Source organism: Lepisma saccharinum, chromosome 14 (assembly GCF_977018435.1).
Source record: "Lepisma saccharinum chromosome 14, izLepSacc3.1, whole genome shotgun sequence".
In the NCBI taxonomy this organism is placed as follows: Eukaryota; Metazoa; Arthropoda; class Insecta; order Zygentoma; family Lepismatidae; genus Lepisma; species Lepisma saccharinum.
This window is the reverse complement of record NC_139242.1, coordinates 56,662,106-56,689,549: the sequence shown is the minus strand read 5'-3', so window position 1 is coordinate 56,689,549 and position 27,444 is coordinate 56,662,106. Positions and strand designations below refer to the sequence as shown.

The window sequence follows — 27,444 nt, the reverse complement described above, 5'->3', positions numbered from 1 at the left end:
TTATGAATTGCGAGATGGTCAAAGAGTGCAGAAACCAGTGTGGCAAGATGGTTATGTGTTACAGGTAGATTGCTTAGAACCGAGCTCATATAAAGATGCCATGTCATCAAGAAATGCTGCAGTGGAAATTAGCAATGGAAGATGAAATGCAGTCTTTGGCTAAGAAGGGTCTTTCATTAAGAGTGATACTTTTTAAAATTGTAATTTCCAGTTTCAAATATACTTTTTGTGTGCTTCCAGGTGTGAAAATATCCAGCACAATTTGCAGTTTCATTTTGCAGCGACTCACGCTTCCTGAACGTTTAGAAAGCATTGTAAATTTTTACCAAAGTGGCAGCTCAGTTATGGGTGCTCATCGTTTGTTCACCAGAGAATTGGGTCGCCATCACCGTTTCTCTATCCAGGCTATACGCCGCACTGTTGCCACATTTGAACGGGATTTCATTCTACACGACCAGAAGCCACCAAAAAGACAACGTAAAGCACGAAGTGAGGACAATATCGCAGCAGTAATGGCCAGTATTGAGGAAGAGCCGAATGTGTCAGTTTCAAGACGATCTCAACAGTTGCGGCTATCTGAGACATCAACTTGGCGAATCTTGCAAAAGGATTTGGACCTGCATCCATACAAAGTTGTATTGACTCAAGAGTTGAAGCCAAACGATCACAGATTGCATCATGAGTTCGCTGATTGGGCCGTACAGCAGTTGGAAGCTGATCCTGATTTCAGTGGAAAAATCATCTTCTCAGACGAAGCGCATTTTTGTCTTAGTGGCTTCTTCAATACGCAAAATTGTCGTTATTGGAGCGAGAAGAACCGACAAATGGTCCATGAGGTGCCATTGCATTCAGAAAAACTCACTGTGTGGTGCGGTTTATGGCGTGGCGGCATCATTGGACCTTATTTCTTTCGAGATGATGAGAGAAGAACCGTTACCGTCAATGGCAACCCCTACAGATCCATGTTTTGCGAATTTCTGTGGCCAGAACCTGAGACCATAGATATTAAAAACATGTGGTTCCAGCAGGATGGCGCTACGTGCCACACAGCTGATGCTACGCTCGATTTGCTAAGGGAGAAGTTTGGCGACCGGATCATCTCAAGACGTGGATGTGTGAATTGGCCGCCAAGGTCGTGTGATTTAACACCCATGGATTTTTTTCTTTGGGTTTTCTTTTCAAAGCCCGGGTCTATGCTGACAAGCCATGAACTTTGGAACATTTGGAGGCGAAAATTCGTCAGGATATCGCAGACATAACGCCACTTATGTTGGACAGAGTGATTAACAATTGGAGCCATCGTGTGCGTCAGTGTGTTCAAAGCAGTGGTAGAGATTTGAACGATATTTTGTTCAGAACAAAACTGCAATGTCTAAGCTTCAAAATTAAGCACAATTTACTTTGATACGTTGAGTGGTTTATTTTTTTGTCAAATTTTAAAAAGTATCACTCTTACTGAAAGACCCTTTAGTTGAGCCTCCAAGCAATAAGAAAGTTATTGATAATCGGTGGGTTCTAAAAGTAAAGACCAAAGAAGATGGCAGTATCTACAGATTTAAAGCAAGACTGGTAGCAAAGGGTTATCTACAGAAGAGTGGAATTGATTAGGATGAAACCTTTAGTCCAGTGGCTCGATTTGATACCGTACAAACTGTGCTGAGTGTTGCAGCTTGTGAAGGGTTGAAGTTAGCTCAATTTGATGTGAAAACAGCTTTTCTTTATGGTGAACTTGATGAGGAAATCTATGTGTCAACCTGGAGGGTTTGATGACAGGATTGGTCCTGTGTGTAAGCTAAAAAGGAGTCTTTATGGACTGAAGCAAGCACCTCGTTGCTGGAATAGACGATTTGTGAATTTCATGTCGAAGCATGGTTTTTACATGCAGCAAAGCTGATCCCAGTATGTTCATTCATAAGAAAAATGGAAAGAAAATGATCGTAGCCATCTATGTCGATGATGGTTTGGTTGTTGGCAATAATATTGAAGATATCAACAGTTTTCTCGGAACTCTAAAAGAAGAATTTGAAATTGTGGTTGGGTCATTAGATTGTTTCTCGGGCATACAAATAACACAAAAGGAAGATGGTTCTATTTTTGTATGTCAAGAAAACTATACAAAGAAAATTCTTGAGAAATTTTGCATGAGTGAAGCAAATGCTGTGTCAACACCTGCTGAAAAGGGAAGTGTAAATGCAGGGGAAGAAAACACACAGCAGTTAGTAGACACTAGTGTGCCTTACAGAGAAGCAATTGGCAGCTTGATGTATCTGGCTACAGTCACTAGGCCAGATATCTCCTATGCAGTTGGATTAGTGTCGCAAGCATTGGACAGTCCAAGAGTATCTGATTGGCAAGCAGTGAAATGAATTTTCAAGTATCTACAAGGAACCACTGCTTATGGAATATGCTACAATCCAAATCATAATCCTGGGATCCTGGAAGCCTTCAGTGATGCAGATTATGGTGGAGATCCAACAACAAGACACTCAACAACTGGAGTTCTATGTTTGCAGGCGGAGCGATATCCTGGATGAGCTGGAAGCAGAAGTCGATCAACAACAGAGGCTGAATTTGTGGTAGCCAGCGAGGGAGCGAAGGAAGTGATATGGCTAACAAGACTATTGGATGAGATCATCTCATCTGACAGGAATGCCCACACTGCTGGTGGACAATGCTAGTGCTATTAAGTTAGTAAAAAATCCTGAATTTCATAAACGCTCAAAACATATTGCAGTGCGTTATTACTTTGTAAGAGAAAAGTTTCAGGAAAAAATATTAAATGTGGAACACATTGATGCTGAAAATCAGGTAGCAGACATTCTCATGAAACCATTAGCAAAAGTTAGGTATGTGGATTAATGGGAGAGGGAAATGAAAAGTAGTGTACTTATTGCTATGTTAAAGTGTAATAATGTTTTTTTATAAAGGGAAGCTTGTGAAAGTTGTTTTTGAGGGGAAGTGTTGAACATTGTACAAAAGACACACTCTCCCAACATGGTCAAATTGACTTTTTTGCTCTGTAGTGAGTAGTCTATGGAGAATGCTCTCCAACAAGGTTGTCTTGTACATCGCATCGCGGTCGGTCGCGTTGATTAAAGTGTTAATTAACTGTTAGCACGTGTCGTTACTCCTTGTAAAACCAACTTACGGAAATATCTGCGCTGAAGTTCAACAGATTCAGCTTAATTCACTAGATACTCTGTGGTTTACTGCTATTGGTAAGTACACCACAATTTGCATTAATTCTTGATGTAAGAAGTAAAAAGTAAAGTTCCCGTGCATATAGTACAGTGCCATTTTTATGGTGATGTGACCAGCACCACACTCTGGCCACCTTTACCACAAGGGTTGGCCTCAGGTACCTATTGATTTGAGACTGAGTGAGGTCTGGAGCCGCTTTCTGTGGGGAGAAGGCTGGAAAAATTTAAACCTTCCCACCTAGCAGTCACATGCCCTACCAACTAGACCACCGCGGCTTATTAATTCTTGATGGTTTACGAAAATTGTTAAATATTTATTTTAAACAGTTATGCATTTAGGATTATGACTGTCTTTTTAGTTGTGGAAGCCAGCAATCAGTGCATGTAAAAAGATATTGCAAGAAATGTAGTAAAAGGGTAAGTGCAAGTCAAAAAGAAAACAAAATTAAAAAATTGTACCACAAAATAGTCCGAGTATGAATATAATATTTTGAATTGTATTCATTAATATTATGTGACATGACGTTATGAAAAAAGGGTACCAATAAATTATGAAATATTTCTGAAAAATCTGACTTTATTTACAGGGAAGTATTCATTACCTACAGTCATAATTTTCTTCCCTCATACATTTCCCTCTTCCATTCTCTACCAGAATACCTGATAGAATATACCCACCACCTCCACTCATACTTACATCAGGATGAGTCCGGCTGGGAAGGACTTGATAGTTACGCAGCCACGTTTCTGTAATTCTCATACCCACCACATTCCCTTGACCTTTTAATGTAAGATACAGATCTAGGAGAGGTTCCCGTACGCTACAATACACTGCAAATGGGCGAGATGGAGCTATGTAAGGCAGGAATTCCAGTAAGATGTTTGCAGGATGCTCACGTGAAACAATAAGCAAGCCATCAGCTTTTGTCGTAGATAGGCATGAAACAGCTTCCTCCAGCTCCTTCTCCCACCTTGGTCTCTTCACATCTTCATTTTCAGGACTATCAGGATGCTTCCTCTTCATGCCGATGGTGATGTTTGTTTCTTCAGATTCCTCACTCAGGAGTGAGTCAACACCCTTGCCACTAGCCTTCTTTTCAGAAGCGTTCACATTCTCCATCTCTGCACCTTCAGCATCACTATCATGTTGTTGATTCTCCGAAACAGGTGCATCCGCTGTTTCCCCTTTAAGCACCCTTATAAGCCCATAAACATTAACACTGCACAACCTGTCACGTTGCTGTTCTGAGAAATTCATGGCCAACACTGCCTGTTTCTGCGGAATGTTCGCTGGGTGAATATGGATGACCCTTCCATGAGTTCCAACAGCATCCAATACTGCAGCCACAGCCAATCCGTGGCATCCACTCTCGTACACAATGAAGTTACCTCCACTATGAATATTACACAATGACAGCAACTGAGATAGCGAATCCATGCGTAAGTTCATTACTTTACCAGGGTCCTGCTTAAAATATATTTCTGATATCAACCTCACACTTGGTTTGCGGACAATCACATACTGGAAGTACTTCTTCTCCTTCTTCTTCAGGTACTTGTGCTGGGCATACTCTGTTTTGTTCTTGAAGGTCATACTGTTCTCGATTAATTGTCCAACAATTTCCTGTCCTGACATCCCACTTTCCCTAAAACCTACTATTTCTTCCGTCGAAAGCAGCTGAGATTTTCCATCATCGAAAATGTTTCTGTTGTCCACACCACTGTTACCTTCACTTGCCAACTGCTCTGACAGATACTCGATGTTACTACACTCTTTCAACACGTAAGTCCTTTTAGAATTGTTTTTTGGTTCCATCTTGAATGCAGTCCATGAGGGTTTCCCTATTATAGCATCCAACAAAACTTGATCTTTCCCAAGCATCACTGCATGCTTGGAATTCACTTTATGAAGTTTCATGTAATTTTGGCGCTGTATGACAACGTAACTGCCATCTTGTACAACATCACTCTTGTCACCCATTCCTGACATTATGAACTGAGGACCAATAAAAATCTGAACACAAATGTCTTCTTGCCTCACACAAAATGTAACAGCAAATGTCCTGGATAAAGTTCATGCGAGATGATAGCAGGATATCAAACCAACACTGGATCCAAAAGCAAATTAGCATCCATGGTGGAAAGGAAAGTCTCTTGAAGTGTGCTAACTGTGGTCATTACCTGCATAATAAAAATAAATTTGAATCAATACAATGTAGTTCTTTTCCTAAACCACAACACTTAATAATGCACATGGAGATTTTCTTAAGGGCATGAATACTGTTGGCAAAAGCATAAATCAGTGGTTCTCAAACTGTGGTACGCATACCTCTAGGAGTACATGAACAACTTGAAAGGGTAAAAGATCAGCTCAGAAGAGAAATGTCGAGGATACCCACATGACAACATAATTGCTGCAGGTGTGTCGAGTAGACTTTATATCTCTTTTAACACTCAACAGGGAAATAAGGCAGATTTTGTCACTGACATACGTATCTTTATTCATATGTTCATAAAATACTCATTCAAAATTTGTAATAGACTAAATTTGGAGCCGAATATCTGTATGAAAGCTCTCTTCTCCCATATCATAAATATTCCCGAAAACCTGGACAATTCCTATTCTTTTTTTTTTAAACAGACTTCTAACTAGTGTTGTAGTTTTATTCTGATGTTTCAGAAATTTGTTTTTACCACAGGAAGGTACTAGTTCATTCATTGCATTTCTGCATTGCATAAAAAAAAAACCTGAGCACTTTGCATGCTGGTATCCAAACAAGAGGGATTGTGATTATTTGTGTCCTAAATTATTTGATTATCATTTGTTTTGCCCTTACATATCCTATGTATAATAACATTCCTCTACGAATTTATATTTTACGTTTTGGCTAGGTTTTCAGGGATTTCTCAACCCTGTATGCTCCACCATGGAAAAGTATACAGTGCTGTGTGGTGCTGTGCACATGAATTGAGTTTAATCTTGCCCAGTGTTGCTGAATCAGCATCCTGTGATGTAAGGCAAGTTGCTGTATGTATCTAACGGGAGGTTATTTCAGTCGTTTACCGCAACAGTGCCGGCCCCTTAGTGGCCCTTCATGCAACAGGTCCCGGCAAATTGCGTTACAGGAAGTCCGTAACAGAAACTGCTTGTTTTGTAACATTTCCACTTTTCACAATTACAGTTACAATTGCACTTGAAATAAGCACGTACCTTGTCGCAAGGATGCTGGAAGAGGTGTCCTCCCAAATACAAATATTTCTAGCACCTTATTTCTGACATGTAATCTTAGATTAGACATCGCTACTTTATCCTCAGTTGACAGAAAGAGAAGACAGCATCCCGGCGCATAAAGCAAACCGAAAGCATAAAATGATATTTAAAAGTAATAATAATGATCACTAACATCCTGTGTTATAAGAGATGTTGAAAATGACCTCCTTCAACAGCAATACAACACGTTTCTTAGGTTCAAGAGATCCTGTCTCTCGTAATTGCCTGACCACTTCTCTGCAAGAGTTAGTTTTCACGTAATTATCTTATATAAAAACTCTTTGTTCAAGACTGTATTTGTTTAGCGGCATAACTAATGAATGAATAACAATTAACACACAATAAAGCACTAACACTGAATAGCACATAAACTCAGTAATACAGCATAAACAACATGCGTACTGATAAACGCAAACAGAAGAGAACATAGCGTAGACTCAGTACGTCTGGTAGCCAACAGTGTTGCTAACCGTTTTCCAGCAATGTACCTAAAGACGTAGTCAAAATCTCCCTACAACTGACCAAATGTCCCTACGCCAAGTAAAGCGACAAAAAAAAAAAAAAAAAAAAAAAAAAAAAAAAAAAAAAAAAAAAAAAAAAAAAAACACTACCTCATGAGCGTGCAAAACAGAAGATAAAATATACACATTTACTTATCAAATCTTTCTGTACGGTGCTTCCACAATTAATGAAGGAGCGAATTTACAATACAGGAACCCTCACCGATTTTTGTAATATTTCGCATAGTCACTAATTGAGGCCTCCTAATCACGAATTTGAAGTTCAAATTTGGGGGTCACGTGTAGAAATTGTAAAATAAGTTAAATTGAGTGATTGCTCATCATTTACTGGAAGATTTTATGTTTCCAATACTTAAAAAAGAGCCCCAAATTTTAACTATGTTTGCCTATCGTAACCTAACCTAACCTAACCGTGAATGGTTCGTGGGGCTATCCGTCAATGGTTTGTGGGTTTTTCGACCCCAAATATTAACTATGTTTGCCTTGCCTAACCTAACATAACCTAACCTTACCGAGAATGGTCAGTGGGGCTATCCGTGAATAGTTTTGCGCTAATTGTGATTACGAACCGGTAAAAAATCTTATTTTCGTAGCACCTTAACGGCAAACGTTCATCATCGAAGATGCAATTTTCGTATCCTGCAATTTTACGATCGATGCACTGTTGCCAAACTTGCCTTTAATCAAATCAGTCCACATATTCTTCTACATCGTAATTGTCACTGTCACTTTCTTTGGGCAATATACCGAAATCTATAAGTTTATTAATTAGCCCATGGCAATCCTCCTGCACACTCCACCTAAAAATCTATACAACATTAACAACATTTTTACTGTTCTCTTCCGCCATTCTTACGCGATCCATGCTCTCCAAGTATGAATTCAACAGTGTGGCAACGATTGGAAACGTCAATTGTTCATATCAACAAATATGGCTACCATACTTGTATACGAAGAATAATTGCGAGAATTGAAAAGCTTATTTTACAACTTCTACACGTTAATGAACATTTTTTTCACCTCACCCCAACATGTTAACTTGAGATAAATCATCACGACTAACTATTTCGTGAGTATAAGACGTAGCATAGAAATTACAGAATGGTCCGGCATTGTAAATTTTTGCCTTAATGAATAATACGGGTGTGCAGGACAGAATTTTTTGGATCCGGACGGGTTGGGAATTTTTTAAATTCCGAAATTCGGGATGGGAAAAATTTGCAATTTCCCGACTTTTGGGATGGGAAATTTCCGAAGCCCTGGAAATCTCGAATTCTACACATCATTTTCACTTTAAGTGTTTGTTTTTGCATTTGTAGAATAAAAACTTAAAATTTCCGATAAGTTCCAGAAACATACAATGCAGAAAATGTCGAGAAGTAACGACTTTTTAAAGTGACCATTCGGTATTTCCCAAATGCTCAGGATCCTGAAAAGTCAGGAAGTCATTTCCCGAAATTGGGATCAGGACGGGAAATTTTTTTCCCGATCCCGGTCCCGACTTTTTGGGATCCCCACACCCCTAATGAATAACGTTGAGTCATTTACTGTTGATTATGTTATTTGAAGTCATACATGCCGCTGCTGCTGTGAAGAGATAGATGTTGGTTGGTGATGCTGTATTTCCTGCAGTCTTTAACAATTCTGGTCCCATTCTATTTCTCTTTTTTGTTTTTGTATCACTTAACATTGAAAATATTCTTTACGTTTCCACGTTAGAATGTGGCAATGTTAGCACTATTTGCGCGAGAGTGCATATGTTTTCAAAAAAGAACTTGCCTTGAAAGTTCTTGATAACCGATAACATGTTCCAAAATTCTGATGGAGATTTGATAGTTAGTTCTTTTTTCTCCTCCTCGCTAAAGTATCCAGATAAACTAATTCCAAACCGAGAACGATGAAAGTGCGACTGACTGGCGACTAAGCTTTGCACCTTTGCACAATAAAATGTTATTTTCCAAGATTGAAAAAAGTCCCTATGTTTTCCCTCATTTGGCAAATCTGTCCCTACGCAGGGGAAATATAGTGAAAAGTCCCTATGCGTAGGGACGTGTCCCTACGGTAGGCATCACTGCCGACAACTGAGGATAAAGTAGCAATGTCTAATCCAAGATTAGATGTCAGAAATAAGGTGCTAGAAATATTTGTATTTGGGAGGGCACCTTTTGCAGCATCCTTGCGACAAGGTACGTGCTTATTTCAATTGTAACTGCAACTGTAATTGTGAAAAGTGCAAACATTACAAAACAAGCTGTTTCTGTTACGGACTTCCTGTAACGCAATTTGCCGGGACCTGTTGCATGAAGTGGCCAATAAGCGGCCGGCGTTGTCACGGTAAACGACTGAAATAACCTCCCTGTATTATATTTTTATTCAGTTCTTTTGCATTTATTGCAAGAAATTGATGGTATTTTTATTGATGTTGAGCAGTTACGAACTGTGGTGGATGATGGCCATGTAATTTGAGACCAAGCCAAAAGTAAGCCCCACCAAACCAAACACCATTCTCTGCTAATTGTAAACAGTCTTTATTCGTAGAATACAAACAATGGAAATGCAATTATTTTCACTATCTATGTTGTGAAATTATATTACCCAACCATGCAGAAAATATGAATCTATAGACAAGACTTCCTTCAACTCTTGTAATTAGGGCAAGTCATCTTGCTCAAGGGTATTGATGAGGATATAGAGGATTGATACAGACCATAACATTTAATGGATGATATTCAACTTCATGTTATCATACACTAAACTTTTGGGAAGAAATACACATGAAGTCTGGAAACATAATCTTGCATGTTAAGGAAAGTTTATGGGAAGTATTGATAGTGAAAAAATTTGGGTAAAAATCTGATAGTCCCCGGACACCTATAACTTTTTCGTTTTGTGAATTTTTGACATTCGTACTTACCCATCTGCTTCGCGGAACATTCTTGAAGGTGCATTCACTATTTGTTGATGAAAGTAATTGCAATTTTTGTTTTTAAAAAAAAGTGTTTTTGTAACTGAAGAACGTACGTTTTTGCAAATGGTTTGTGGGGCTATATGAGAATGGTGTGTGTGTGTGGGGGGGGGGGGGCTACACATATTTTTTTCGAAACCAATTTTTAACTATCGTACGTTTCCGCAAATGGTTTGTGGGGCTATATGAGAATGGTGTGTGTGTGTGTGGGGGGGGGGGGGGGCTACACATATTTTTTTCGAAACCAACTTTTAACTATTGTACGTTTCCGCAAATGGTTTGTGGGGCTATATGAGAATGGTGTGTGTGTGTGTGGGGGGGGGCTACACATATTTTTTTCGAAACCAATTTTTAACTATTGTACGTTTCCGCAAATGGTTTGTGGGGCTATATGAGAATGGTGTGTGTGTGTGTGGGGGGGGGCTACACATATTTTTTTCGAAACCAATTTTTAACTATTGTACGTTTCCGCAAATGGTTTGTGGGGCTATATGAGAATGGTGTGTGTGTGTGGGGGGGGGGGCTACACATATTTTTTTCGAAACCAATTTTTAACTATTGTAACCTAAACGTGGTTCATGGGGCTATGTGTCTGGTTGAATTTCCGCTATGAAACATTCCCACATCACACAAAACACCTTCCAGATGTTAGACAATGCTACAGGAACTTATTACCGTAAGTAGTTTCTTCTGTAAAAAGAAGAAATCTGTCTGGGTAATATCAGATTAGTACCAAAATTTGTGATATTTTACACATACACTTTCCTCATATTATCATGATAATCATATCTTCAATTACTTCAGGAAAGACCATATGCACAATTCTTACCTGACATGTTTTCAACACAGGATCTGACCTGTTCACCGGAAATATGGAGGCAGGCATGATTTCATACAATGAAATATAGACAAATTTTAACTTCAGATTCGTCATTAGCAGGCCTCAATTAGTATGTCAAATATGAAGAAAATCGGAGAGGGGTCTGGTCATCTCAAGTTATATCTTGTCTTTTTTTAGTGCATATTTATCCAACCCCTAGTGCTACAAAACCTCACATTCTATTCTTTCCTGGACATGTCCTATATACTGAGCATTACAATTTGAAATAAAATACGATTAGCAGTTGAAGGTGAAAATCGGAAGGAAATAATTTACTCTCTTAAAAACTGGGTGTAGTTACTGTAGCATGGTGACACCAACTTATAAGGTTCCTTGGGGCCTGAGCCCACCCAATAATTTGTATTATTATAATTGTTATCAGAGTAACTATCTTCACCAGGTGGTAAAGCTAGCATTTGAGCTATTTTTACCAGTTTTTAAACTGTGCATGTGCATGATCTACAACCTGGTCTGGCATGCTACATGGATGTGTGCTTTCTTTAGTTGTTGATGTGTATGGAGCTTATGTTAGCATGCATTTATTTTCATGCAGGCGACAAGTACTTTTTTTTCTGAGTTGGAAATATGCTGCAAGGTGTTCCCATATGGACTGCTGCTGCTAATATGTCGCATGGTGTAAGTACAAAGGACTGCTGCTGCTAATATGTCACATGGTGTGAGTATAAAGGGGTATTATGTTCCTAAATGCTTTCGTTGTTAGGTTAGGCGGGCCAGGTTTAGGGCTGTTAGAAATTAAAATCAATTAGTTCCCAACACCTGATCATGTAATTTCTGGTCTTCAGCACTTTCTGCTAATATCACTAACTGGTGACAGTAGTAGTTGCACCCACTTTTAATTAAATTAACTTCTTAGCACTAACTTCAGCAACACTGCCAATGATTATAATAAAATATCATAAAATACAATGTTATTGTATGATTCACGTAATTACTTTTGTTGGTGTAAACAGCCCCATATACGGTAACAGTTCAGATTGTTTTATGATTTTTTTCAAATTCTCGTAGCAGGAAGACTAGTTATTGTAGAATTTTGGCAATCAATGTCACACAGAATTTGAACCTTCCTTAAAGAAATTAGCACAGTTTGGATTTCGAAAAAAAAAGTTATGTTGAAAGAAACAACTTAAAAATTACCTAACGCAAGCATGCACGCTTCCCCTGCACAATGTATTTTCCGTTGACAAGCGACTAAGTATCGTAGACTAATAGTGAATTAATGTAAAGTAAATCGTAGTAGAAAGCAGTTAGGGACTTTATTTTAATGCTAAGAGAACAAACCTGTCCTGCCTTTTCCCGGAGATCAAAATTTTTTAATGACTTAATATCATGATACGTGGAGGGGGAGAATGTATGAGATTTTTTAGTGAATTTATAACTCAAGCTTTTGAGACCATTCAATGTTTTTGAAAAGTTGATGCTCCTGATGTAGTAGATACTATATTTTTTTCCCCACAGATTCTCTAAAATGTTTGATATTGAATCAGTACAATGTCAAAACGCTACACTTACTACTAACATAGAAATATAATTTTTTATGCTCAAATTGTTTATGTAATAAAACTAAAAATCGGAATCAGCCACTGTTTATGTCTCAAATTCTGAAGTCAAGCCCATGACTTATCACTTTCAATGTAATATTACTATTAGCTACTAATATTATTTCACTACTACATCTCATTACGAATGTTCTACTTACTTTCTATTTAATTTAGCAAACGTATTAAATCGTCAATACATATCAATGATATCATGCTTCAAACACGACTGTGAATTATCCTTGCCACAGACTACTACAGACAAACACAGATTATTATGATTTCTTGCTCGGGTGGAGGCACAGTTTATTCCTCTGAAATAGATCTCCTCGTGGCTGTTGGTCACTCAGATGACGTCAGAACTGTCACGTAAGGGCGAGAGCCATGAGCACAAGCCTTGCGCTTATTACGTATGACGAAAATATTTGTAATTCTAGAAATGGCATTCTTGTAACAATTTCTGGAGCGATTTTACAATACCGGGAATTTTTCCATTTTGTTTGAAATTTGGCGTAATCACTAAATTAGGGCTCCTAATCACGAATCTGAAGTTAAAATTTGGCGCTCACGTGTCAAACTTGCAAAATGAGAGGGTCAGTCATCGCAACCGACAATGCACAATTGCTCATTATTTATCGCAAGATTTTCCGTTTCGAATACTTAGAGAACGAAATATATATATTCCTGATATTATAGATCCACCAAGCTTTCTGAAACCTCGGAAAATATGCGAACTAACCGTCCTCCCCCACCCCTTCTTTCACCCCCCGGTGTTTTCTCTGGCGCTGGTCAGGCAAGGACCTTCCTACTTCCGCTGACACAGTGTTGCTAATTTTACTCTCTTCAAGAATTCGAGGAGTGTTGTTGATGTGCGTAGACGTGTTTTTGAGTAAGTGTAAAGTGTCGAAAGTTGTGCACAGCAGTGAGCGAAATTTGCTACTATGAATCATTGAGAAGTGTGAAGAAGAGAAAAGAGACGGGTGGAATTATCCTCGCGATCAACCCCTAAAGAGAGCAGTATATCTAACGGGACGGTCGGAGTCATTGCTTAAAAAACTGAAAAGAGAGAAAAAAGATTTACAAACCCCTGACCAGAAATTGTCCATGAAATGTACGTAGTGAAAAGAGAAGTTCCTACAATATTGAAACTTTTAGCTATTGCTAAGGAAGAAATTAATTATAAGGGGGGGCGAGAAACATTACGGAAAATTATGAAACAAATAGGCTTTAAATTTAAAAAATGTAGAAACTCTCGCTTAGCTCTGGTTGAACGAAGCAACATTGTGGTTTGGAGAGCAAGATATCTTCGTGCGATCAACAGATTCCGCAACGAAGGGAGGCCTGTTGTTTACATTGATGAAACTTGGATTCATGCTTTTTAATTTTTTTTTATAGTTTACATAATTTAGAATATTAATCTTGTGTGTTTAAATTGTTGATATCCTTCTGCGAGACAGCAGGCGTTTTTAACTTTAGTGTCCCCCTCCCTCCTCTCTCTTATGCTATGTTATTTGAATTACCACGTCTAGAAACGAAACTTAATATTCGGCCTGCATATTTGTTTACTTGCAAACCTTTCACGGCACACGCCCACTTCCAGATTTGGCAACACAGGGGGAAAACACGTGTTTCTGCCATCCCTTCCCTTGCCCCAGAGTTCCCGAGCTCCACTCCTAAACATTCGACACTAGCGCCACTTGTTTCTGGCCAGGGTTTCAAATAAGTTGGTGGATCTATACTACGACCCTAAAATGTTTTAACTATGTTTCCTAACCTAACCACGCGCCAATGGTTCGTGGGGCTAGCGCCAATGGTCCGTGGGGCTAGCCATAATTCAGGAATTTCTATACGTGAGCGCCAAATTTTAAGTGCAGATTCGTGATTAGGAGACCCAAATTAGTAAGTATCCGAAATTTCAAACAAATTGGAGAAATTCCCTGTATTGTTAAATTATACCCAATTTCTTGCCAGTCAGAATCAGAACCTATGTATTGGGAATGAACAAGACTGCTTGGGATACTTCACTCGGACAGCTCCACTTAACTGACAAGGTTGGAGAAATTTAACAAAAACATGAAGTGAATCATGTTTTCTAGAAATCGAGTTTCACACACTGACAATAGTTTGCTTTTACTGTCTGGTACATAATGCAATAGATTTGTTTTTAGTATTTCACCTCTGCATGTATTATTTCTAAAAAGAAGACGAACTCACCGGGCAGGCACGTATCCAAAGGGAGGACTTAGGGGGCTCGAGCCTTCCCAAAGGTTTTCGGTTTACACTAGATAAAATTAGGTTTGTGGTTTCTTTTGGCGTGAAATAAAATAATGTGACGATAATTGAAGACTAAAATTGGTAAGCGCTGTAAGTGCCACAAGAATTCAAACACCGTTTTCCACGTTAAACTCTGAAATGTGCCATGCTTTACAATGTGGTAAACGTGAAATGTGGCTGGTAGCCCTCTAAGTAGTTCAAAGGGCGTGTAAAAAGGCACTAGTGTGAACGTTCGTACGGGTTGATGTGCTGTGGCTGAACGATGCGATTTCCCAAAACTTTCGCTTTTGTCACTTAAAACGTTTACCACTTTTAGTCCTCAATTTAAAGAGATAAATAATTATCGAGGCAAGACGAAGAATGTTCTGTAACCCTCTTATTGATAATAGCACTTATCCAAGGTGGGGTACGGGGGGATCGAGCCCTCCCTCCAATAAATTTTTCAGTTTACACTAGATGAAATTAGGTTTTTTGCTTCTTGAATAATGTGACAATATAATTTAAGGAGAGAAGTAATTATCGAGGCAAAATGGGAAATCCCTTTTATTGTTATTAGCACATATCCAATGTTGAAATCAGGGGCTCGAGCCCCCCCTTTTCAGGATTTTTTTCTGTTTACACTAGATAAATTTAGGATTTTGGCTTCTTGAATAATGTGACGATAATCTAAGGAGATAAATAATTATCTAGAAATGACGGAGAATGTTCTATAACCCTGTTATTGTTAATAGGCGTGTCCAAGGTGGGGATGAGGTGGTTCGAGCACTCCCACCATCAGGAAATTTTTCAGTTTACACTAGATAAAATTAGGGTTTTGGCTACTTGAATAATTTGAATAATTTAAGGACAAAAATAATTATCGAGGCAAAACGGAGAATGTTCTGTAACCCTGTTGTTGATAATACGGCATGTACACTTTTCTTGCGCTTTCGGTGTTGTCGCAGCGAACTTGAGCACTATGTAGAGACTTGTCAGCATTTGAAAGCTGCACAACAAAGATAGCGCCACACGTAGGGCGATTCGTTGTAATTTTTAATCTCTGGAAAGCACGAGAGGGAACGTTCTTGAATAAGAGAAGAAGTCGAACCACTGGCAATATTTACGAATCGTTTTATCTGCGGAACATTCTACAATATAATGAGCATATAAATACGCGGCTAACAGAATCGGTTATTGAGACTTCAGTTCATACAGTCAAATAGTGAGCAGTCAGTGTCTATGAGCCACCGAGCCACCCTTGACTTCGACTGATTTTTCGTTAAAATATCTACATAGTACATGTCCTGTGTATAATATGTCAGATCGTAAGATGTTGCCTGTATAGTGAACAAGCACAGATAATAAAGAAGAAAGAAGGAAACTGAGGAGCATTCCCACTGGTTGAGGAGAATTTTTTCTTTTGTGGTCAACAAGAGCTACCACTTCTAGGTGACGATGACAGTGGCCTACTAAGGGAGATTTCACCTGTCGCCTGAGGATTTCACAAGTCAAAAGTAGGTTTGCGCGGCCATTTGTGTCGCTACCGTGTGAAACGTTGCTGTTGGTTGGCTCAGTCCAAACAACAAGTATCGCGTGTCCGTTCAGTCTGAAATCTTCCTAAGTCTTGAAGATTAGTTGCAAGGATGGAACATTAGGGATTTGCTAAGGTTAGGTGCGAAGGCAGGCGACAGCACCCTAAAGGATATTTAATATCCAAACCTGCAGAAATAACGCATCTTACTTCAGTCTCCAATACGAAATGATAAAAACTTCTGGTGAGTTGATTTTAAAAAAAGTGTCCGAAATACGAGAGGGGTTACGCATACTATTTTTGGTGGTCAGTCCTCATTTTGCCATCTTTTCCTGTTTTTGACGCTCTTTTTTAAGGAATACTGGGTCAAATGGGGTTATGACCCAACCAACCCTCCTTGGGCAGTGGGCACATAAGTGGATATAAATGAATAAGCATGTGATCATATTGGGAGACAAAACATTAGATGTGTTGGGAACGGAAGGGTTTACGCTGTGCATTAGTTTCGCGATCCAGCTGTATTCTAGAAGACTTCCTTTGTTTCGTGCCGATATTCGCGATTAAAATTACCACCTGAGCGCTAGTGTCGCCTCCAATATGGCCGCTCTATGTAGAATAAATGTTGGTTTACATTCAGTAGTAGTACGTAATAACAGCGTGTTGTCATTGCTGGGATGGAAGAAACGTTTAAATTACGCGACATTTATAAATATTGCGAATGCTATGTGAACTCCAGGAACTATAACGAAGGCGAAGCTGTGCTGAGAGCGAAGCATTTAATTATGATAGGCAAAAATAACACGGAAAACGAAACTAATGTAATTATACGCACTGGTTCTTCAAAGCAGCGCTGTTTCATCTGCATCTCGGTTGTAACTGGGGCTCTCAGAAATGATTTGAAAATAAACCAATTCACCTGTATTACAAAGCTTGGGCAGGAGAAAGATGTAAACATGTCGTTGCAATTTTTTCCCCAAAAAGGCAGGCTGGTTTAATAACAACACAGGATAATAAGAACAACAATTTCATTGAGGCTATCTTCAGTCTTCAGTCTTCACTGAAAATTAACTTACTGCATGAAACAGCAACATTAGCATGTCAATTTCCCTTTTCTGACTTACCTTTACGATTACAGACATTAGGCTAATTAATTCTCAAACTATTTTCATCTTCGCACTTAATCGACTTGCAGCTGTTCCAATTTACATACATACTACATCCTTTTCGAATAAAAAAAGTTGAACAAAGAACAATTTAAAACTTACTTTCATGGTAATAAAATCAATCATCTTTCGGAAAATAGAGTGAACAAACTCGTACATTCTTCGTAATTTCCTTGCCGCATTTCAGTTATGCCAACCTTGTCAATCAGTTCTGTTTTCCCTAATTTATTTACAAATTTCATTTTTAGATTCCACGGGATGGAAAAAACATGTAAGATTTTCACTTGTCCTGACCCACAAAACGATTTAAAGCAAAAAACTGAACAGTAGACGTTACTTTTTCGCATGTTCCCCATGCTTTGAACGGCTTCAACACAGTGAAGTGTCCTACGTGGAGTGGTTCCTGAAAATCTTACCACATGGCATATCGGATAATTTTAATCGCGAATATGACAAGACTGCGGAAGCTCTGACAGACAGTTTTTGAACACTTGCGAGTGCTTAGGCCTGAATATGAACAATTTGGTGGGTTTCGGCTGTTATAAGAGTTGCAAACATGGGTGGACAAGACACGTTAGTGGTGTTCAGGCTCGAATCAGAGAGAAATATTCGAGAACTGTCTATGCCCAGTTCGCGGCCCACAGTTTGAATCTCGCGCTGTCCCGTGCATGTGTAACAGCTTCGTAAAAACACTTCTGGTACATAGATGTTTAGATGCCTGATGAGAAGAAATGGACATACTCACATACTGAGATGGTTCCGACACACAATGTTAGTGCATGGAAACAGAGGGGTCAATTGGTAAAAAAATGTTCCAATTTCACCTTCCGATTAAAATGACAGCCTTAAACAGTGGCGACGATTTAGGGGATAGTTGCTCCCCATATTTTTGCCTCCCCGTTATCACTATGGCCTCTTAATGCTAAGCCTTGTCTACCAAGATAAAGTAAACTTTCTTTGTACCCCCCCACTCGTTTTGGAACCCAATTGCCACCACTAACTTAAACATACAATTGTGAGGTTCTATCCCCCCCTAAAAGAATTCCTGGATACGTGCCTGTCACCGGGCATATTTTCAGCTGATATAGCACTACCAAGTGTGAAACTAAAAAAAAAAAAAAACTTTTAGTTTATGTTATTTTCAGAATACAAAAATCTTGCACATAGAGAGAATTTTCTATACCTACCACATCAAGTGTCTCATCGGAAAGTATGCTGAACCCCCTGAACCCACCCCCTGGATACGCCCTTGACCGAGTGGCTGAATTATAAAATTGCTACCAGTGTTCATAATGTATCTCCAAGAAATGGAGCAGTGTCTCTTTTGAAAATTGGTAGCGTCGTCGCCTTGTAATCAAGGGGTCCCGGGTTCGATACCCGGTGGAAGCACATAGTGGTTCGGATCCCACTTTAAACTGTAGGTCTAGTCTCGATTAGCATTACTGTCCATAAAGTGGACTTAAACACCAAATCAAATGAAATCCAATGTCTTTTGAAAACGTCCTCTCGTAATTTTGTTGGACATGGTAGTTACTTGCTGCAATTACAGCCTGTAACTCACAGAAAACTATATTATTTGTAATAAAATATTTGAATTACATGAACTTTTTCGAGATATCACAGGGAGGGAACGCAAGTGCCCCCTGGCTCACCCCATGCGGGCGCCCTTGGTGACAGCTGTGTATCATAATGGTTGCATAGTTCGATAGGGATCAGATTTATTGAGTCAAGTATCAATTCAAAGGTTTCCGAAGGACAAGGAGAGAAGAAACCTGTGGATACTAACGGAACGAAGAAAGGAATGGCACCCAGCTTAACACAGTCGTGTCGCTTGTCAGTGTTTCTTCGGACTGAAAGATCCCTTAGGAAGATTTCAGACCGAAGTGACACGAGACACACGCTAGCATCCACCGAGCAACGGACCGAGGTGACAGCATGCACGGTATTGAGAAAACGTGCCAGTCCGAGTGACACTTGCAGCTTGTCGTGTCGCTTAGGTTCGAATGTTTGCATTGATTACTCAGGGTTCGCTTTCAAACGACACGGATATTTCATACCTCAAAACAGGCCCCTTTATCCTAAAGCACACCATTCACCTTGCATGCAAGACAACAGGCCGAGAGGACACGATGCATGATAAAGAAAACGGCTCAGTCCAAGTGACACGTGCATTTTGTCGCATTGATTCGGTTCAAAAGGAATCTTTCAGACTGAAGCGACAAGTGTATCTTGGAAACCAACCGTCAGAAATAAACTAAACATACTGAACCGAAACGACATAACAAGTTGCACTTGTCGCTGTCACTTGCGTGTCGCTTTGACCGGGCTGTTTTATCAATACCGTGCCTAACCTAACATAACCATCGTGTTGCCTTTGGCTGTTGTTTGCCATGCGTGATGAACGGTTTGCTTTAGATTGAATGCTTCAGTGCCGTTTGTCGCTTCGATGTAAAATCCACATGTCGCTTGTCGCTTCAGTTTGAAAGCTGCCTTACTGTTTGAAGTAAATTCATGCAAAAATGTGGCATATCTTTATCCCTCCAGTCGAATATTATTTTCTTTATTTTAATGGTAGTTTCTACATTTTGATTTTTTGAGGATATATTAGGAGGTGCCCAGGCAGCCACCTTGGCTCGTCGGCAGAGTGCTTTAAGTGGTCAAATTTCGATGTCGCCACCGAATTTACCGGATTCGAATCCCGGCCGGGGCATAAGTTTTCATTTATCAATGTCATCACCCATCCTCATCATCGCGATTAGCCAAAAGTTGCAGAAATAACAAAAATTCAGATACTCTACAGGTGTTTATTTTATTTCGACAAGGGAGAAATTCATTCTTTGAAGATAAATAGGGGTGTGCGGGACAGACTCTTTTGGGTCGGGACGGGATGGGACATTTTTTAAATCCTGACATTCGGGACGGGGAAAATTCGCAAATGTTCAAAATTTCCCGAAGCTCAGGAAATCTCGAGTTCTACACGTCATTTTCACTTTAAGTGATTGTTTTTGCATTTCTGGTACAAAAACTAACAATTTTCGATAAGTTCCAGACATTTACAATGCAGAAATCGTCGAGAATTAACGAATTTTTAAAAATGAACATTCGGTATTTCCAGACTGTTCGGGATCCCGCAAAGTCGGTAATTCATTTCCCGAAGTCGGGATCGGGGCGGGAAATGTTTTTCTCCTTCCCGGTCCCGACTTTTCGGGATCCCGCACACCCCTAGATAAATGTAAAAAGACAATCTCTTCTTGGAAATAGAAAATAAATCTTGCGTAGAACAAATTACAATGGGTAACAAAAATCAAATCAGAGTGGCGCGAAAAACTGACAGTTTTCATGTGAACCGCGATAAAGGCAAGAAAATGCATATTTTCCTTTGTTAACTGCTATATGTAAGGACTGAATACGTGTGCGTCTCCATTAACCGAGGCTTTAAAATGCAGTTATGGTTCATTGTTTTCTCAAAGAACGGATGCTATTAACACGCGCGACTGCAGTGATCGGCATTCTAGACTTTCTCTGTTCGTGCACGCTGTAACGCATTCGGAAGTTTTACTAAACGAGGAAGGATTACTTGGAAAAAAACTTGACCATGTTCAGGTAGGTAACAAAGATAAAAGTTGTCCTTCTGGACGCAGTGCGGATCCAGAAGTTGTTGGGAGGGGCGAATTTCAGGGGAACTTCACCTAACCGATAACACTGGTCGACAGTTAAACATTTTTTTTTCATGAAAGAAGGGGTTTGTTTTAGTTTTCGAGCTGCTGAAGACGAATCTGAACTTGGGTTTTCTCCTGCACCATCAGATTTCGAAATAATGCCAGTTATAGTATAGTATATGGTAGTATAGAATGAAATCGCAGAGCTTCATGTTGGCGGCCTTTGTGCCCCTCTACTAATTATCCCAGAATCACAAATGATACCTCGTTGGAAAGCTTATGGAACACAGAATCCAACGAGGTACATTTGGGATCCATCACGCCCAATTTATAGAAGAAGAAGAAGAAGAAAATTAGAAAATTGGGGGGAAAGTTAATTTTTGGAGAACTTGAGGTACGTTTGCAACACTTACAGTTGCGCTACGCAAACATAAACTCAGTAACACACACCCTATACATTAAGTTGGCTAACTGAAGTAGTCCTGTAGGACGAATATTAATGAAGAAACATATGTATATCATCAATAATTGATTATAATCAATTATAACCTGCACTTGCACTTTTTAACATAAACAACGTAGTACTGCGAACAGGAACCAAGCTGACTTCCATGTTCTAGAGATTAGAGTATTGTTTTGGAAAAATAAGGTTCCAGAGATGGGATATATGGTTATTGTTGTGTCATTATCATAATCCCTCCCATTGCCACGGCAAACTAAACGAACTGATGAGAAATAAAATGAATAAACAAAGAAAACAATTGCCAAGGGGTCTCGGGTTCGATCCCCTTTGGAGGCTGCTGTTAGGATCCAAATTGAAACTGTAGGTCCAGTTTCAATTAGCCTATGATGAGCATAGAGTGGGTTTAAATCCAACATTAAAATATATCGTTAAGCCTCTGAACCTTGTTGATAAAGGATAGAGGATTTAAGACTTCAAACATATTAGGCATAATATAATAATACAGAGTGGCTCATAAAGTCACTTAACACCCCCGGTACAAGGCTACTGCAGCGCGCAACATGAAAATGGTGATGACCAATCGTTGCCAGGCCAAGGGAGAACCACATTGATGCCACCCGCACGGTCGGCGGCCATCTTGATGTCCGCCATCTTGAATTCAACTTCAGAATTTTAAATGGGAAGAGGGTGATATGATATATCAAATCAGGCTAGAATTTCACGAGAAATGCAATGGTGAAGGTTTTTTCGACGTATCTTTAACCAGTAAAACGTTATGACTGAATTCTTGTACCAATTTCCTCCTTTTCGAGGTGTTAGAAAAATGCCTTAAAATTTGTTTAGCGCATCGGTAATGCATCGAGATCAAAGTGATGTCTAGGGAGAGACGTTCGCATGCCATTGCACACGATTTTAATCGGATACATTCACAAAGAGCTGGGCATTATGAATGGTTGTCGCGAACAATTACAGTGTGACGCTTCCATTAAATGAAAAGTCCTTCACAATGCTTTTTATCTGATAACCCATTTTCGACAGATCAAAGCTGAATGGTTAGTGCTGGTAAGTTAATGGTGTGGCGTGCTGTGTGGAACACGATTGGTTAGTCAATTTTCCATCAAAGGAAACCTTAAATGCTTAGGGCTACTTGGATTTGTTAAATAAACAGTGTTACGACCTTACTTATTTTGTAACTTTGAGATTCCGTGTTAAAAGAAAATTTGATATAGTGTTACCTCAAGTCATTGTTAATGTCCGTGATACTACATGTTGTGACGCAAACATGAACGCGCCAATCAAGGCGTTGTTGAACTAATGTATTCACCTTTCTGTAACTATCTAATGAAGACAGCTCGCTTAAGACAACGGGCATTTATTATGATGTAAATATAGATTTGCCAATCAAAGATTATCCATGTTTGATGAACTAACCTAATTGTAATTAAATAATGGCGGAACATTTAAATTTGTATATTTCCAAAATGTAATATTTTATCAACGTTAAAGAAATCATTGTTAATTCAAATGAATATGTAAACTTTCTTTGTAAATTATTAATTGCCAAACTATGTATTTTTCAAATATCTTTCTGTTGTAATTTAGAGTATTGTAATAAGAAATTACCTAAAGACAGGTGTTCGAGGCTGGAATTTTGGGTATAAATACGAAGGAGTTTGGTCCGTAAGGAGGTCTGTTCTGGTGTCAGTCTAGGAAGAAGTGAATAGGTGCAAGCCGCTCTTCTGTAAAACCTAGACTGGCCAAAGAGGAACGGTCTAATCTAGGAAGAAGTGAATAGGTGTATACCGCTCTTCTGTAAAACCTAGGTTAGCCGAATGGGATATAAGTTCCAATTTAGGAAGAAGTGAATAGGTGCAAGCCGCTCTTCTGTAAAACCTAAATTGGCAATCTCGGGTGATAACTCCAAGTCTAGGAAGAAGTGAATAGGTGTATGCCGCTCTTCTGTAAAACCTAGGTTTGGGCCACCCTAGTTTGACCTTTCCAGTAAGTTTGAAATTATCTATTAACAATTGATCTCCAAGTTCCAGTTATGAATTACCTAACCACTGGCTATAAGTATTTAAGCAGTAAATAAACATTTCATTAAAACTTCACGACGTTGGTAGGATTTGTTCTGCACCTACCCTGAAGATAGGTTTCATCGTAGACCCTTAGAGCTTCAATGCTCCCGGCTATACGAGTAAAGGGTGAGGAAAGTTACTAGGAACGTAACAGATCCTTTTTGGCGCCCATCGTGAGGGCCACGACAGTATAGAACTTCAACCACCGACGTTGGATACTGGGCATACAACGTAGAGGCTCGACAATTGAAGAATCCAGCCAGACTACTATTATGGAAGAGGTCCTCGTTAGAATCGAAGTTGCAGTTGCGCCGTAGAAGCTGAAGAATCCTGACCACTCCAGTCGAAGAATATGACCAACAACGAGTAGAAGATTCCTATAAGAAGCAATAACTTAAAGACTTCATTAGTTTGAAAATATTCTTCAAGATAAAGGACTTACATTTTAAAAGTGTGAAAACTCAAATATTTGTATTTAGTCATGTCAAAAAGGTATTTAAGGGGGGAACAAAGAAAATTAACCATGGTGACCTTCAAGTGCTGCTCTGATGACTCCAAGTCCGAAGAAGGAACAGTCAAATGTCAAGAATGCGAGTGTTTGTTCCACTTGAGTTGTTTGAATATGGATGCCACGAATGAAGATGTTGATAGAACTAGTTTTAAATGCCAAGGTTGTCAAAACAAATCTGAATCTGCGAACCAAATGATAGATTTACTGAAAACGTGGAGACAAAAAGATGAAGAGAAGAGACAGAAAGAAAGACAAGAAGATGAAGAGAAAGGACAGAAAGAAAGACAAGAAGATGAAGAGAAGAGACAGAAAGAAAGACAAGAAGATGAAGAGAAGAGACAGAAAGAAAGACAAGAAGATGAAGAGAAAAGACGGAAAGAAAGACAAGAAGATGAAGAGAAGAGACGGAAAGAAAGACGAGAAGATGAAGAGAAGAGACGGAAAGAAAGACAAGAAGATGAAGAGAAGAGACGAAAAGAAAGAGAAGAAGATAGTAAAAAGATGAGAGAATTAATAGAGGAAGTAAGATTAGAGTGTAAGATCAATAAGAATGAGTTACAAAAAACTGTAGAAGAATGCCAAAAGGGAATGAGGGCCGAAATGGAAGAATTTAAACATGTGACGAGTCAAGAAGTGAACGATCAGATAGAAGCAACCCAGAAAGCCTTATTGGAAGAAATAAATGAAGAAAAAAGTCAGAGGAAGACAAAAGAAACTGAATTAACAAGCTTATTTGAAAGTTTAAGGCTTGAAACTACCAAGAGCTTGATGGAAGAAAAACAGCAAAGAAGAAAGGAAATGGAAGACGAAATAAAGGAAGTACAATGGCAATTTCACAAAACTTCTAGTGAAATAGATTCTTTAGCCATGAAATTAGAACGCCTACCTTTGAGTGCTAATTCAGTAGACCAAAGTCAGAGGATTCACTCGGCCAATTTGGCCACTCCTATCGCTAGTTTATCTAAGAGGAGATATACTGAAAAAAGTAACCTCTCATCCTCTAGTGCTACGTCCGACGAAGGTTCGGAGTTGAATAGAAGCCGACGCTCGAAGAAAGTGAAGAAGTCACAAGAATTCTTCAATCACCTTTCGGAAGAAGAGACTAACAACAGAGTTAGGAAATCCAAGTGTCAGAATTTTAGACTGGCAGATATAAAAGCCTTAGAGAAGTTTTCTGGAGAAATAAATTCAGTCTCGGCCGAACGATACATCGAAAGTTTAAAGACCTATCTAGATATAATGCAAGTTTCAGAATTTTACAGGTTGAAAATTTTGCCTTCCTTAATGACAGGAAAGGCCAAATCCTGGTTTATAGCAAATGAAAGGAAGTGGAAGAGTTTTGATCAGTTCTGTTATGCATTTCGAAAGCAGTATGCTTCTTTAGAGGCTAAACAACGAGAAATGCAGCTGTTGAGGAATAAGAAATTTCAGAGGTCCCTTGGATTAACGTTAGAAGAATACTGCTGGGAAGTCTATGGAAACTACTGCAATCTGGTGGAAGTAGTAAATCAAGGTGAAGTCTTGCATTTGATAATCAGCCAACTTCCGGTGAAAGTTCGACAACTAGTATTGACTCGAGATCCAAAAACCATGGAACAACTAGCAAATTATCTTAGTCGATATGAAGCCTCCGAACAACTGGAGATTAGTAGGGGAGATAACCCCAAGATAGAAGAGCGAAGGCAGTTTCAACCCAGAGTTAGGCAGACTCAAATAGTTTCTTCTAGATTTAACAACGAAAGTGAAGGAGCGACCAGAACACCTCAGAATCCTAATAGGAACAATAATAGAAACCAGAGGCGTTACCAAGGGCGGAATTTCTATAGCAACGGCAATAGAAGTCAACCATATAGACGACCATGGAATCAATCCCGTTTCCCCAACAACCACTTCAATAGAAATTCTAATACAAAGGATATCTCCTGCCAAACTGAAGAAGTCCCGACTGAGTTAAATCCTGTCGCTCCAGCTTGGGAAGGTCCAATGCTCCCAAATCAAAATTTAAACCAACCCTCGTTGTAAATGAAGCTCTCTCATTTACAACGGAAGGGAAAACTGCATCGGAGAAAAATGAGAGTACCGACAATTTCCTCACCGAAGATATTTTAGAAGTATTGCATTTAGAATTAGAAGTCGAAAATGAAGAATGGAAAAATATAGAAGAACCTGAACATAGGGGAATATTGTCGTCCAAGAAACCAGAAATTATCGCCCAAATTTTAGGATTAAAAATTAAGTGCACTTTAGATACAGGGAGTGAATGCACTATAATGAAATATAAAATTTGGCTTAAGTTACGGGACAGGTTACCCGGACTTAAACTTCAGAAATGTCCCGGAGTGAAACTACGAGATTTTACTGGAAAAGAAAGTTCTAGAATAGTAGGATGTAGAAGAATTCACTTTGAAATTGGGGGATGTGTATTTGAAGATTTGGTCTATGTAAGTCGAAATTTAGATGCTGACTTATTGATGGGCTACCCATTTTTGGAGAAATATCAAGCAAATTTAGATACAAAAAACCAAAGACTGTATTTAATGAAAGAAGAACTGCTGGTGGAAGAAGAATTATTAGTAAGAAATACTTTGACGGGAAAAGATACGTCGGACTTTGAAAACTGTATTAGTCAAGTAATCATTGATGACTGGATGGCCAATGAAGAAGAAATAAAACAGAAAGCCTATTCTCCTGAGATACTCAACTTTGAAAGGAGAGAAGAATTGTTGCAGTTATTATTGGAATACCAGGAGATTTTTTTTCTGCAAACCGGGACTAGCAAAAAATGCTAAATGTACAATACCTCTGACGTCCCAGGAACCAGTATATTCTAGTCCGTATCCCATTCCGATGGCTAAAAGAGAGAAGTTGGAAGAAGAGTTGGAACGATGGAAGGAGTGGGGTGTAATTCGGCAATGTCAGTCTCCATATCTAAACCCCTTGCTGGTGGTCAATAAACCTGATGGTTCGGTGAGACCATGTATTGATTTCCGAAAGTTGAACAAGTTGATAATAACTCCAAAAAACACGGTACCAGTTTTGCAGGAAGCCTTACAAAAATTCAGAGGAAAAAAGTATTTTAGTTGCCTAGACTTAGCTTCCGGATATCTGCAAATCCCTATAGACAACAGACATCAAGAATATACAGCTTTCTCATATAAAGGACGTTCCTGGTGTTTTACGAGAATGCATTTTGGTTTATCGAACGCAGTGGCTGTATTTATGCATGCCATGCAATCTTTGTTTGAACCTCACACTGAAGAGTTCCTAACCATCTACATAGATGACCTGCTGATCTTTGATGAAACTCTGGAAAATCATTTCCAGCACATAAAGTGGGTTTTATCCAAGCTAAAGGCCGAAGGATTTACAGTAAAACTGAAAAAATGCCAATGG

The 27,444-nt window shown here is 39.1% G+C and overlaps 2 protein-coding genes across 2 annotated transcripts in view; one reads left to right on the top strand and one right to left on the bottom strand.

Moving 5' to 3' along the window:
• Positions 1-3,776: 3,776 nt before the first annotated feature.
• On the bottom strand, positions 3,777-12,611 carry Trmt6 (tRNA methyltransferase 6 non-catalytic subunit). Its single transcript, XM_083134969.1, has 2 exons — positions 12,555-12,611; positions 3,777-5,381 (listed from the first exon to the last, which is right to left on the bottom strand). The coding sequence occupies exon 2, from the start codon at positions 5,188-5,190 to the stop codon at positions 3,799-3,801; it is 1,392 nt and encodes a 463-aa protein (XP_082991095.1). The 5' UTR covers positions 5,191-5,381; positions 12,555-12,611; the 3' UTR covers positions 3,777-3,798.
• An 8,229-nt stretch (positions 12,612-20,840) lies between these two features.
• The window catches only part of LOC145998545 (thrombin-like enzyme elegaxobin-1), a 41,221-nt gene continuing 34,617 nt past the window's right edge, over positions 20,841-27,444 (top strand). The window contains exon 1 of the mRNA XM_083134968.1: positions 20,841-20,943. Coding sequence (XP_082991094.1) covers positions 20,936-20,943 — 8 coding nt within the window. The 5' untranslated portion in view covers positions 20,841-20,935. The remainder of the gene's footprint in view (positions 20,944-27,444) is intronic.